Source organism: Asterias amurensis, chromosome 4 (assembly GCF_032118995.1).
Source record: "Asterias amurensis chromosome 4, ASM3211899v1".
In the NCBI taxonomy this organism is placed as follows: Eukaryota; Metazoa; Echinodermata; class Asteroidea; order Forcipulatida; family Asteriidae; genus Asterias; species Asterias amurensis.
Window position 1 is genome coordinate 10301055 of NC_092651.1, and position 14794 is coordinate 10315848.

General features: G+C 37.9%; 1 protein-coding gene across 5 annotated transcripts in view; it reads left to right on the top strand.

The window, feature by feature from the left end:
• The window catches only part of LOC139936711 (rho GTPase-activating protein 7-like), a 169288-nt gene that overhangs the window by 137784 nt on the left and 16710 nt on the right, over nt 1–14794 (top strand). For all 5 annotated transcript variants that reach the window (XM_071931589.1, XM_071931590.1, XM_071931591.1 and 2 more), the window contains 2 exons: nt 2964–3258; nt 12316–12381. In XM_071931589.1, coding sequence (XP_071787690.1) covers nt 2964–3258; nt 12316–12381 — 361 coding nt within the window. The remainder of the gene's footprint in view (nt 1–2963; nt 3259–12315; nt 12382–14794) is intronic.

Below are 14794 nucleotides of genomic sequence, written 5' to 3' on the forward strand. Positions count from 1 at the left end.
GTATCAGGTCAGACAGCGTGTACTTCCTTGTAGGTCTTGAAACAGTGACATAAAACACACAGGCAGCTTGTACCCTTGGATTAAATTGAACACCCAAAACTCTTGAACACCCAATACTCTGAAATTACGAGGGGTTGATATGAGTGTTGGCAGGGCCAGAAATCAAACTCATTATTCCAGTACTCGAGTCATTAAAGGCAGTGGACACTATTGGTAAATACTCAAAATAATTATTAGTATAAAACCTCACTTGGTAACGAGTAATGGGGAGAGGTTGATAGTATAAGACATTGTGAGAAACATCTCCCTCTGAAGTGACATAGTTTTTGAGAAAGAAGTAATTTTCCACGAATTTGATTTCAAGACCTCAGATTTAGAATTTTAGTTTAAACTTTAACTTACTCAGTTGAAAAAAAATGATGGTGGAAAACTTCCCTTAAAATATTCCTTGCTGAGGTGCTGTAGTATTTGGGGAAAAACATTATTCTGCGATTTTCACAACTAATGAGGGTGAAACTTCTACAGGTAAATTGTACAGGCCAAAATGTTATCTACAAAAAGGTATCACACACAGCCCCTTTAAGATCGACGCTTGCGAAAAGAAGTGGTTTTTAAACATACAGTATTTTCAAGGCTATTGTTGACAAATTATGTTTTGAAACAAACCTTAAACATTTTGATAAAAGACAGAACACAATTATGCGGTTTAAAATCTGCTAGCTCCATCAACCTTGACCTGGTCTATTACACAAAAATATATTATGTTTTTAAAGATTTTTTTTGTTATTCCCACCTCGCCTTGACTTTTGGAAATGTATCCAAACCCTGACCGATTAAACTTGTAGAGAATTTATACGCTCAAACAAGCCCATAATGACTTATCAGACAATCGAATCGGTGACTGATACAATGATTATTCACAGATACCCTTCTGGTAAGACAATATCCAGGCTAATTAATTTCCCCCTTCTGGGTCTGGTAAATGAACCCACTGTTCAACCTTGACTCTACCGGGAGGTTATTGTTTGATTTCTTTCTTGATTGGATTATTTATGCAACATTTCATTTTCTGTGAGCGACCCCTCAGCATAAATGATACGCTGTACAATGACCCTAGCCATCAGTTTTGAAAGGCTGTCATGAAATTCAGCCAGCTTTTCAATTTTATTTTATTTCCCATGCCAAAGTTTATCAAAAGGAAAAGAAAAACCTTGCTCGTGGCAATGCTCAGATCCCCTAAAAAAGTTTGTAAAACAAGACACGAGAAATAAGCTGTTGGGATTAATCAAGTCTGATGCTTATGATTTACTGTATGGGCATCGCCTGTGAGGTTATGACACTGAAAAATGACTGATTTCGCATGGATACAATACAAAGCAAGTTTACAAAAGAAGTTCTGTCGGGTTAAGCTCTTAAAAGCTCACTTTCTGCCTTTTACTCATACTTAAAAAGTTCATTGTAGGTCGTTATTATTTTTTTTTGGGGGGGGGGGGAGTGGAGGTGGGAGTGGGGAGAATTGTTTGTTGGTATTGTTCATTTGACTTACCACAGTTTTCCTTGTTTGGTTATTTTTGTTTTCCTGTCAGACTGTATCATCCAGGAACCCTCAAGGATTTAATGTAGGCCTCTGTCATTTATTTCTAAGCTTGTGTATGTAGAGGCATAGAGCCAGTCAATAATCCTGTTTTGTACTGTATGTACAGTTGTGGGGTTACACTGTGAATTAAATTGTCTTACAAAACCAGAAAATGGACAGACTCCTCTATACAAGTTAGGAAATTTATTATGTAGGCCTACATTGAATCTGAAGAATCTTGGTCTTTCAATGAACTGGAGATACATGTACATAGGGTTGTAATGTGAAATAAATAGCAGTACGAACTAGAAAAAAAGGACATGCACTTCTAAACAAGTTTAGAAACTAATGATTTAGGCCCACTTTCAATCATGAATTATAGCAGTTTATACAATTGGGAGTAGGTGAAATGTCAGAGTTCGCCCAAGGTTATTTGTCTCAGCTCAGGGTAGTGCCCCGTTGATGGTTTTCACAGATATTACTATTGCTCTGATCAGGCCGATGAAATTGACATTGCTCGCATTCATTCGGCCTTGAGTTTATTGGCACCCAGTCTCAATGCCAATGATTGGCGTTGGTAGAGCAGACAATGAGCACTTTTACATATGTACTTTTTAAAGACCATATTTCGTATTGCACGGTGACAATCAGGGGGATTACTACAGGATCTGCGGTTAGTATTATCTGTTTGGAGTTCCGATTGTTATTGGGTACTGTAGAAATAGCTTTTGAAACCACTCATTTCCGGAATTTTCCTGACGTACATGGTTTCTTTTTTAACTAGTGCAATGCCTTCTCTTATACAAGAAGTTCATTGACATGTTTATTCCATCCCCATTACTGCATCACTGATGGACTTTTCAAAACCAACAGGAAGGGTATCGGTGAGATTCCAAGAAAACATTTGTTTTTCAAATGTGATTGGTTCTTAAAGGGTTTATGTACTTTTTGTAGGACAAAAAAACACGATGTCTCAGATTTACACTAAACTTACACCGTTTGAAGATAATGATAGTAGAAAGCTTCCCTGAAAATTTTACTTCCTGAGGTGCTGTAATTTTTGAGAAAAGAGTAAGACAATGTCATGAAAATAATTTTTGTCTCAGTGATCATGAGACGAAAATTATTTTAGCATGTAAAACACGTTCCTTTAAGACATTGTTTTACTCATTTTTCTTAAAGTACAGCACCTCATCAACTAATACTTTCAGGTACGCTTTCTACTATCATTATCTTCAAACGGTATAAGTTTAATGTAAATCTGTGGATGTTGTGTTTTGTGTTACAAAAAGTATCAAAATCCTTCAAATAAGCTTAGCAGGAAACTGCACCATTAATTAATCCACTCATTTGAAATTCATGTCTTCATTGTTTTCTTTTTTCTCAGATGAAGGTAGTGTGTCGTCAGTTTCATCACAAGTGTCATCACCACTCTGTTCTCCCGTCTCCTCGACATTTGCTTCCCCGCTACCCTCGCCCCTTCCCTCCCCCCAGCTGCCCCACTCCGACCCCCAGAAGGATCTTGGGATAAGCACCCTGTCCGCCAGTCAGGACTCTACCGTGGCCAGTGAAGCTGATGCAACAGGATCCCCTAATGATAGTCTAGATGCGTCAAACACGGCTGCTACAATGAGGGAGCGACGAGACTCTGGTGTTGGTAACTCGCTGACAAGACCAAACAGGTAAGAATGAACAGAGGAGAGGTGGTTTAGTGTGTTGTGAAGATAATAAATAATAACAAAGTAGTATTTTTTTTTACACCCATATACAGCAACACCAATGTATTTTAGCACTGTGTACTTTACAAACTCTTTGTAAAAAAAAAAAACCCAGGAATATTACTCAGGTGGGATTACAGCACAGCACACAAAAGTCTTGATGCGCTTTACAACAATAAACTTATTTCAAAAGTTGTTTCTAAAAAGTTGTTTGAAACAACTTTTTAGCAGCAATTTAAATACAAAAGTACCAACAATTAATATTCTTTATCCCCGATGCAAATTTAACATTAAATTTGTATACAGTTTGAGTACATGCAGTTTTGATGTGATGTTGTGCGTTTCAAAGAGAAGGTTATGATTTCATGAACGACGGATGATGATGATGTATACGTGACTCCTGTCTTGGTCTGCGCCTTGTTCTATTATTATTACAGGGTCTTATTTCATAGAGCTGCTTCAGTAGAAAATATTGCTTAACACTTTTCTGGTAGAGCTTAGCAGGATACTAGTCTCAGATTGTACATGAGAAATGGCTAATTGGCTGGTTACCATATTCTGGTGAGCATAATTTGATTGTGCTAAGCCACTTTTTGTGCTTAACCATGAAAATGGGCCCTGAGGAAAGGGAGTGCGTGTGTGTCCTCCTGTTTGTGTGTCGTTCTATTATTAGCTCTTAGTATGGTTTGAAAGTCCAGTTTAATTTTATCTGCGTTAAATTTAGATTAATTAGTACAGGTTCATATTTATTAGGTCTCAGTTTGAATTACCCCTATGGAAGTTCAAACGTGCTTGCTGTATTTGGTTTGCCCTCCCTCCCCAGGGCGACTGATATTACAAAATTCAGCGTCTGCAAGAAACCAATGACGTCAATGGGGACTACTTGACCCTTGCTCATGTTTCTTGAGCCTCAGTGAACGACTTAAAAAAAGAGCAGTTGTGTACACTTATCTCCCTGACTGAGGTGAGAGAGAGCACAACCTTTTCTTAGAAGAGACTTTTGGTTTGTTTTGGCAATGTTGCTAGTATCAGGGATGCTATGTACACACTGGCCACACAATAGTATATCCAGGTTTCATAATCCACTCCCCAAACAGCAACGACTGGGGGTTTCCTACCATGGGTTTTGGAATGGACTCCTGTGTGCAGAAAGGATTCAAGGAGTACACTCTGAAAGCTGATACTCGTTGTTAAGTCAGGGTGTACATATATTCTGATATGAAAATATTTATGATCTTGGGATTGGGGTTCGTCTGGTCGAAGGGTCAGTGACCATAGCGTAACCTGAGCCGAATTTCATAGAACTGCTTTTAGACTCTAGTGGTAGTTCCTCAAAATAATTGTTAGCATAAAAACTTACTTGGAAACGAGCAATGGAGAGCTGTTGAAAGTATGAAACATTGTGAGAAACGGCTCCCTTTGAAGTAGAAGTAATTTCTCACTAAAATATTTGAATTGAATTCGAGACCTTCCGCTGAGGTCTCGAATTCAAGCATCTGAAAGCACACAACTTGTGCGGCAAGGGTGTTTGCTTCTTCCATTATTCTCTCGCAGCAAAGGTGTCCAGTGCCTTTAAGCACAAAAATAAGCTAAGCACAACAACATTATGCTTACAAGAATATGGTTACCAGCCAAACTACCATGTCACATGTACAATTTGTGACTGGTGTCCTGCTCATATGTGCTTGGCAGAAATTTGTTAGACAAAACTTTCTGCTTTAAAGCGGCTCTATGAAATTGGGTTCTGGTCGTAGGGTCAGTGACCAGCATAACCTGGTCAGCATCCTTGGCTTCTTCTCGCATCCCACGCATTAAATCTCCATCACTATCATGATGCTCCCTTTGCCAGCCTAATGGAAGTGCCTACTACAAAGTCTGCTGGTTGTAGGTACTGATGCAGTAAATCACTGACTGTGTGACAAATAAAACAGGTTGGTGGCCTTCGCCGGAATTTACCTATATGTCTGATGTTGGGCCACACACAAAACCGAAAGTAGAGAGCAAACTCAAACAATGAAGAACAAGGCACTTGACACCATTGGTAATCTTAAAACAACTGTAAGCAGAAAAACTTACTTTGTAACGAGCAATGGAGAGCTGTTGATAGTATAAAACATTGTGTGAAACGGCTCCCTCTGAAGTAATGTAGGTTTTGAGAAAGAGGTAATTTCTCACTCAAATATTAAAATACTTCAGACCTGGAGCCTTTTTTAGGTACCTGAAGGCACACAAATTTGTTCAACAAGGGTGTTTTTCTTTCATCTCTTGCAACTTCGACGACCAATTTAATTCAAATTTTCAGAGATTTGTTATTTTATGCATATTGTTGGGATACACCAAGTGAGTATACTGGTCTTTGACAAATACAAAAGCAGTCCACAGTGCCTTTAAATGTATTTGGACAAATAATTCTTATGTTATATCACTCGGCCATACTATTTGATGAAAAAAAGGAGGCACTTTATTCAAGACATCTCTCTCTGTCTGACTGGGCGTTCCATCATAGTTACCATGGAGCCAGGATACCACGCATTGGCATGTGATAATAACCGCAAGACATTAGCGCTGAACACCGGTGTCTGAATACCATTCCCTGTATGACTGACCACTTAGCCTGGCATCCTAAGTTCATTATTGAATTATTGGTCTTGAAATTGATGGCACTGTTACTGTTCGTAAGGATTGATAACCAAGTAATCAGTCAGTCATACTAGAATATAAATACTGGCTATGTATTTGTGGTGTGAAATGTGATCTCAGCCCTTCTGACGTTCACGCTTGTTCATAATATTGACTATAGAATGCACTTTCAACTTCTAAAGAGTGATCTTCTCATATTTTGTTAAGTTCCAAGAAGAAAGAATTTTCATCAGTCTGTAAGACTGGTTGGTTGGTTGTTTGGTTGTTTGGTTGGTTAGTTAGTTAAATGGTTAGTTTAATGGTTGGTTTGTTGGTTGGATGGTTTGTTGGTTAGTTTAATGGTTTGTTCATAGGTTAGTTTCACACAAGTTATAATTTATGTGACTGTTTTTCGAGTTATGATTCTGGAGGGAAACACTTTTGACCTGTTCAAATTGCTTTGACTATTTAGACGATTTCGTGTCCAAAAACCAAATGGTTAAGATTAAGCTTGGGCGATATCGATTTATTTTATTCACGATATATCGCCGACAATATATCGCGATATTCGATACAATCGCGATTAATGAAATTTGACATCATCAGTCTTAAAACTCCAAGTGAAAGTTGTAGAAGAGACAGTCCTAGCATAAGAGAGGTGTTCTAATGACCTATTCTTCTGGTTTTACTCCAAACCTATGGGGTGCAAGATGTCTAAGCTAGCAAATACATCGCGATATTTAATCGATATATCGATATATCGCGATTATCGATATTTCGATTAAAACCAAATCCATCCGATATCGAAATCGTGACAAATTAATATCGCGATATTCGATAATATTGTGATATCACCCGAGCTTAGTTAAGATAAAATCAAAATCGGTACAGAAAATAGACTATTCAGTTTCTGCTTCCTGTGATGCTTGTGTGGGTGAAACAGAAAGAAAAATCACATGCCATGACGGGGTTAGTGACTTCCAGAAATAGACGCCCCCACCCCCACCACTCCTGTGTGAAGGTGGAACAATCACTTTGTTTACCAACAGCCTTTATGAGTCACCAGTCATAGTTACATAATTCCACAGCACAGTCATGCTGGACCATGTGCTTACATGCTGTGCTTTCCCTGTTGATTTCTGTGTGTTCCAAAGCAGAGAGGAACCAAACCACAGGAAATACCCTTGTGGTTGTTTATTTGCAGCTAGTATTATGTGACTTTTCTGTGAATAGCAAAGGAGGGAAACCAATCAACAGGAAGGGGGGGGGGGAAGGATAATCAAGTGGGTTCTTGTTCTCTCTTAAAAAGTATAGGGACTAGACTGTTGTATCACTGACCCTCTTCTCTGGTAGCATTAAAAAATTATGCTGAAAACAAGGCTGGTTCCAGGGCTGTGTGCTTCGTTTTTGAAAGGGCAAGGGCACCAAGGCATTTTCTTCTTGGTAATGGGCACCCTATGATGAAATTGCAAATTTGTACTGGAGCATTTCTAGGGCACCAAGGCAATGACCAGGGGACACAGAGGCAATCTCATTCAATCGTAAAGGCAGTGGACACTATTGGTAATTACTCAAAATAATTATTAGCATAAAACCTTACTTGATTACGAGTAATGGGGAGAAGTTGATAGAATAAAACATTGTGAGAAACAGCTCCCTCTGAAGTAATGTAGTTTCCGAGAAAGAAGTAATTCTCCATGAATTTGATATCGAGACCTCTGATTTAGATTTTCCGGTCTCGAAATCAAGCATCTGAAAGCACACAACTTCGTGTGACAAGGGTGTTCTCTTTTATTATTATCTTGCAACTTAGATGACTGATTGAGATAAAATTTTCACAGCTTTTGTTATTTTATGCATATGTTGAGAAACACCAACTGTGAAGAGTCGTCTTTGAAAATTACCAATAGTGTTCACTGTCGTTTAAGTTTTTCTTGAATCTGACATAGCAAAAAACACAATCTAGTTTAATTAAATCTATTCTATTTGAGAATTGTACATGTATCTGTTTATATATATAAATTGCATAATCAGTGACTCATACGTCTAGACATATTACTTAAAAAGAGACGGAGCGATGTTGAATGGAACTAATTAATTAACTCGATTGTAGCTTGGAATACTGAGCCTCATCAATCAAATCCCTTGATGATCCGTCACTTCAAGCTTCGTCTTCATTGCATTATTCCTTTTGTTTATTCCACATACGCGCTCGTGCTTGCCAGGGGTTAGTGTGAGTGACAGAGTAGATCATTTGTGACTCCTTTTTTTAATTATTGAAACACAGCTTTGGCGCTTGCCAGGGGTATAGTGTGCGAGTCAGACAGACATTTGTGACTTCTTTTATCAATAAATTTTTGTATAATATTGTTTTAAGAAAGACCCCAAACGGAAGTCACAGGAGAATAATGTGACTTGTTGTCTTTTGTTATATGAATACCAATCAGTGTTCCTCCATGCTGTCTGATTGTCACTTCAAGCTTCGTCTTCATTGCATTATTCCTTTTGTTTATTCCACATATGCGGCGCTCGTGCTTGCCAGGGGTTAGTGTGAGTGAGTGTGATTCAAACAGAGTAGATCATTTGTGAATCCTTTTTTTATTTATTAAAACACAGCTTTGCCGCTTGCTAGGGGTATTGTGAGTCAGACAGACATTTGTGACTTCTTTTATCAATAATCTTTGGTATAATATTGTTTTAGGGAAGACCCCAAACGGAAGTCACTGGGGAATAATGTGACTTGTTGTCTTTTGTTATAGGAATACCAGTCAGTGTTCCTCTATGCTGTCTGATTGTCACTTCAAGCTTCGTCTTCATTGCATTATTCCTTTTGTTTATTCCACATACGCGCTCGTGCTTGCCAGGGGTTAGTGTGAGTGAGTGTGATTCTGACAGAGTAGATCATTTGTGACTCTTTATTTTAATTATTGAAACACAGCTTTGCCGCTTGCTAGGGGTATTGTGAGTCAGACAGACATTTGTGACTTCTTTTATCAGTACCTTTTGGTATAATATTGTTTTAAGAAAGACCCCAAACGGAAGTCGCAGGAGAATAATGCAACTTGTTGTCTTTTGTTACATGAATACCAGTCAGTGTTCCTCTATGCTGTCTGGTTGTTATCGTTACTGTTCTTCTTTGTTCATTTCTGAGTACTCTTCATGATGGTTGTATTAGTCAGTTTGATGTGTCACTTTTTGATACTTGAGGATATTGTTGGGGGTAGCCCAGTGACTGTCCATAATCAGTGGTCACTGGTCAGTGTGGTGGTCATTATTACCACATAGGGCTACAATGTTACATCAATGTGGGTGTCCCCTTATCATATAGTGAGTCATATCACAAGTGGTCAGTATATCCCCTTTTCCTTCCAACAATACAACGTTGGTCATTGACTGCTCCGAAAGTGGTCTGAAAAATCCCCGATAACGGACATGAAAATCTACACAAATAAAGTCAGGAAATTGTCAGATGTGTACAGTTCTGTGAAAGATCCAATGCCGAAAGGCTCGTTTGAACTGCAATAGTATCACTGGAATGTGTGAGGTTCTTCTTGAACTGTGAAGGAAGAGGTAAACAAACAGATTTCCTAGGGTCTGGATTTTCTCCGAAACGTTTACTCCAGTCACTGTGAATTTACAACAACAAACGTTTTTTTTCTGGTAAGAATCTCGTGGTATGTTGACAATTATCCAGTGTTATTCTACCTCCATGGCTCACTAATAGCAATAGTTCCTTTCGCAAAATATTGTATTCCTTTGATGTTTATCCGAGTCAAAATGTAAATTATTGATGAGAGACCTTCAATAATCAGCTTATGGATGGAGGTAGCTCCTAGCTTTCTTAATCCTTCAATTTTGCACCTGGCAATAGTCCAGGTAACTTCTTAGTAGAGTCGGCTGTGAAATTTCGCAGTACAGTACAGGATGTTGACCATCTGTATACAAAGCCACTGGATCTAGTGTGAAAATTACATCCAAATGACAGTAATCACAGAAATAGCATTTCCCCTCAATTAAAACGCAAATGTTAGGCCTCCCCGAATACGGAGGAAGTCTCTGTGACCAGTGACATTTTTTTTTTCTGAGAATCGTCAATCAACTTTATTGAGTTCATCTTGTTTTTGAAATCCTGTTTACATGTAGACAGGTGAAACTATGGCCCGAGGGGTGGAGCAGGTACATACATCACGGGCTATTAATCCTATCTTTATGCAACCATGAAATGAGATTGTAATGAGATTTTTTTGTGCGGTTTAGGGTCAGTTTTTTTTTCTTTTCAGATGGGCGGCCAGGGCGGATTGTCGATTTCTTTTCGTGCACTTCTATTTATGCAATTTGCTCATGCAAGAATTGAAATCCTTTGATGGAATTTGTCGAAAGAGGGGTTGCTTTTTTGTGGCCATGGGGTTAAAATTAGTATGTGTAGTATTTTTTGAATGGGTATGCAGGTCCATGGTTTTTGTAGTTATGAAAGGAAAAATTGAGTTGTACTTTTTATGTATGTGGCCCTGGACAGGAAATAGATTAAACCAAAGTTGATAAAATTAAACTGTAATTTATCTAGGATTTAAACCCCTCAAGAAGAATTGATCATGGTTGTCTCTTACGCCTTCGTAGATGTATTCAAAATTTCAACAAATTCCATGAAATGCATATTTAATTGAATTTTCACACCGATTTCTCAATGTGTCAAGATACCTCCCTCCTGTATGTAAATTTACTTACTGTGATCAAAGTATTAACATATTCCTTGAAATGCATATTTTTAATTGAATTTGCATACTGATTTCTTAGTGTGTCAAGGTAGCTCCTTCCTGTATGTAAATTCATGTAAATTGACTTCTGGAAAATCAATCAGCTGCTCACTGACTCATCATGTACTGGCCTTGATCGTGACAGTGACTCTTTATTACTCGGCCACAAATAAAATAATATGACAATAGCTCTCTTCCCTACGCACGTTTCTCTTTGTCTGGAGAAATGAAAATCAGCGGGCTTCTGTCGTTCCAGAAATTTGCGTCATTCTTTGTTTTCGTTGAAACGGAGTGATAGCATATTAGATCAACATCTTTTATTTTTTCTTTGTGTCATCAATTTGTCATAGTTTGTCATTCGAACCATGCGGTCGTCCTATGGTTCTCCCATTCTGAAAAAAAATTATGAAGAAACCAGAGTTTACTGGCAACAGTTATTTGCCTGTTTGTATGTTTTTACTTCTTTTTTTTTTGGGGGGGGGGGGGTTATATCCTTTATTCTTTATATTATCTCCCGTGCAAAATAAACACTTTTTACTTAAAAAAATTCTGATAATTAAATAATACAAATATATCAAGCTCTCCACTTTTTTATTGTGGTCTAGTCTAATTGAAGTGAATGGTCATTCATCTGAATGAACCCAGCCTACATGAACTTGCCCTTAAAAATTTGTCGGCTTGGGCTGTGAAAATTCCTGCATGGGCAGACGCTAAATATCACTCATTGCTTTGCTCTCTTTCCCCACATTTGATGGTAACAATTCCAATCCAGTACTGGCTCGGTTCGCCATGCACCGAGTGCAGAGTGGGCTCGATGATGGCTCTGACATTATTCCGTTTAATATCACTCTCTATTTCAGTCATTGTAATTTATAAAACACACCCTGGCATTTGGACCCGTCGGACCCGACACATGCTGGAGACATCAATTTAGTACTGAGCTATAATGTCAGATAGCTAATAAATGGCTCAGCTTTTATTTAGTGACATTAAATATATGAGTCATCCAGACTGATGGGCATTTGTGCAATGTTTACTGGGAATGTGGCCAATCATGATGATATTAAGTACAGATGTTGTTTTTTTATACAGAGAACATTTTTCTAAGGGATGCATCTTACAAATTTACCCATTTACAGCTTTCTCCGGAAGACGATCAGAGCATACTGATCGAAACGTCGAGTTGAAACCAACGGTTCTTTTCAGAACCACCCCAACTCATTAGAGATAGTCATGACATGGTGTTACAGCAAACCTTTCCATATCGTATTTCCACCATGCAAAGTTTCAAATCCTACTTAAGATTAACCCATGTTTAGATTGTCAAGAACTTAATTAAAAACCATCTAAACTATACCTGAACTCATTTCTGGTTAAAACAAAATTAATTTATATGTTAGGTTTTTCTTTCGAAAGAATCAAGTTTTCACTTTATGGATAATGACTTGTTCCCATTCTAACATTGTCAACATTGATACACAAATTAATTTTCTATTCTTAGGGGCAATATTATATGTAGTGATTGCAAATCAAAGTGATCTCTTTTGTGTTGCAGCTCTTAAAGAATTCATTGTTCCATTCTCCCTCACTTCGCCTTCTGATATTTCTCACATCTCAAATTCTAATTCCATTTTTTTTTCCATCACAGTGGAAAGAGACCTAGGATCAGATGGCACAGCTTTCAGAAGTCCCACAGGCCAAGCCTCAATTCAAGGTGAGATTTACTTAAGCTAAGCAAATATTGTTTCCCTATCATTCCTACTTAAAGACACTGGACACAATTGGTAACTGTCAAAGACCAGTCTATTCCCTTGGTGTAACATATGCAGACAATAATAAACCTGTGAAAATTTGAGCTCAATTGGTCGTCGAAGTTGCGAGATACTAATGAAATAAAAAACACCCTTGTCACACAAACTTGTGTGCTTTCAGATGCTTGATTTCGAGACCTCAAATTCTAAATGTGAGGTCTCAAAATCAAATTCGTGGAAAATGACTTCTTTCTTGAAAACTACGTTAATTCAGAGGGAGCCGTTTCTCATGATGTTGTATACTATCAACAGCTCCCCATTACTCGACACCAAGTAATGTTTTATGCTGTAAATTATTTTGAGTAAATACCAATAGTGTCCACTGCTTTTAAGTTTGATTTCCGATTTTGTTTGGCCCTTGGAGTAATCAGAAAAGTTGTGATTCAATAGAGTGATAAGTCTGGTTGGGCTTTACACAGGCTTAAATATTATTATCCCCATTTTTTTTTCTATTGACCAAATAACATGCCTTCCAAGCAATATGAGATCTTATAAGCCAAAAATGTAGAAACATTCTGATGTGTAGCAAATTGTTTGCTGTAAAGCACAACTTGTTTTTACTGCTTCAGTGGCAGTACATGTGTTTATCTCAAACATACCAACTATCTTATTGAATAAAACGACTCCAGAACAAATATTTATGATGATCATCTCCTTAAAAAATACCGAGGACTGTTTTCTGTTTAGATATAAATTGATTTATTTCCAGTGTTTTGACATTCTAAAGGTTCATTTCTATATAGAGCAAAATGAGTATTAGAACAGTACTGGGGATGCCTTGAGATAGATTGAAAATAGATGATATATGCTATATTTAGCTCCTGGTTACTATTAACAGTTCCCTCTGGATCTATTAACAGTTCCGGATGAGTTCAAAGGTTCATGTAATCAAGCATCCTGACTTTAAAGGGAGGGGTGAACCTTTTGGTAATTACTCAAAAATTAACGATCATAAAAACTTCACTTGGTAAGAAGCACTGCAGCTGTTGAAAATGTATAGCGTTATGAGACAAAATTCCCTGCAAAGGAATGTTGTGTTAGAGAGAGGGTTTCAATGTCTTAGAGAGAGGGTTTCAATGTCTTAGAGAGAGGGTTTTAAAAAAATCACTATAATCTGAGAAACCGATATAACTTTCTAAGATTGTGTATTCCAATTCCTCTTGTATCCTGCGTGGACACAACCCCTCCAAATTTTCTGCGATAGCCAAAAAAAACACTACTTCCTTTTGGAATGAATTTTTTTACAAGCGGTTTTATTATACCGTTACAAAAACCAACGATATACTTTGCCTATAAAGATAGGTCCAGCAGGGATTTTGTTTATGGTGTGGTTGTAAAACTTTCAAGTATTTTGGGCCTGACTCACGGCTCCAGGGACTCAAATATACAAGTATGATTTCAACGGTTAATAATGCCTTTTATTTCTGCTGAAAGCTAGCGCTGCACTGCACTCCGAGCTGTAAAATATGAACTTTTAAACTATAAACATTCTTCTTAGGCTTCTCAAAGATAACGTAGGCACACCTTAGAATGTTTCGGACGGTCGTTTCTTGTTATGGTTTGCCACTTAGCAGCTATTCCCCATACCCACATCTTTTCTTTCAGTTTGTATGTCAAGCAAATAAACCCCACATTTTGACATATCCAGCCTAGGTACTCCAAGGGCCGTCGTGTATTTTTTATTATGTATAACCTTTTTCGGCTATTGAACTCATGTCGTGGGACTGACACAAATCCTTAGTGTACATAGAGTTGAGTGTAATCATCTATTGGTTGGTGTTTTCTTGGGCTGGTCCCATGATAACCAGAACAAGTTCATAATATTTCCCATGCATATATGTCCTATTCAGACCTTTGTTGGCACACTGTTGTTGACTTCAGAGCCTAGTGTACTGATCAGGATCAGTACAAGGTTATTAAACCGTAGTATTGAAGCCATACTTTCAGAACACGATACTCGGTGCACTTTGGGACCATACCAAATTTATAACTAAACCAGTTCAGTTCTGCAAACTTTGCAGGTGCTGTTTTATCAATGAGGTTTTAGCCCAATTTCATAAAGCCTGTAAGCACAAAAGTTGGCTCAGCATGAAATTTCTTCCTTGATAAAAACAGGATTACCAACCAAATTTCCACGTGATTTTCAGGATAAGCAAGCAACAGCTGAGTACCAGTAACAAGAAATTTCATGCTAAGCAAAATTTTGTGCTTACAGGCTTCATGAAATATGGTCCCGGTTGTTTAGCTATGAAGTTTTAGCAACAAGGCTTTATGAGGTGACGGCTATGGGGTTTTAGCTCTGAGGTTTTAGCTATG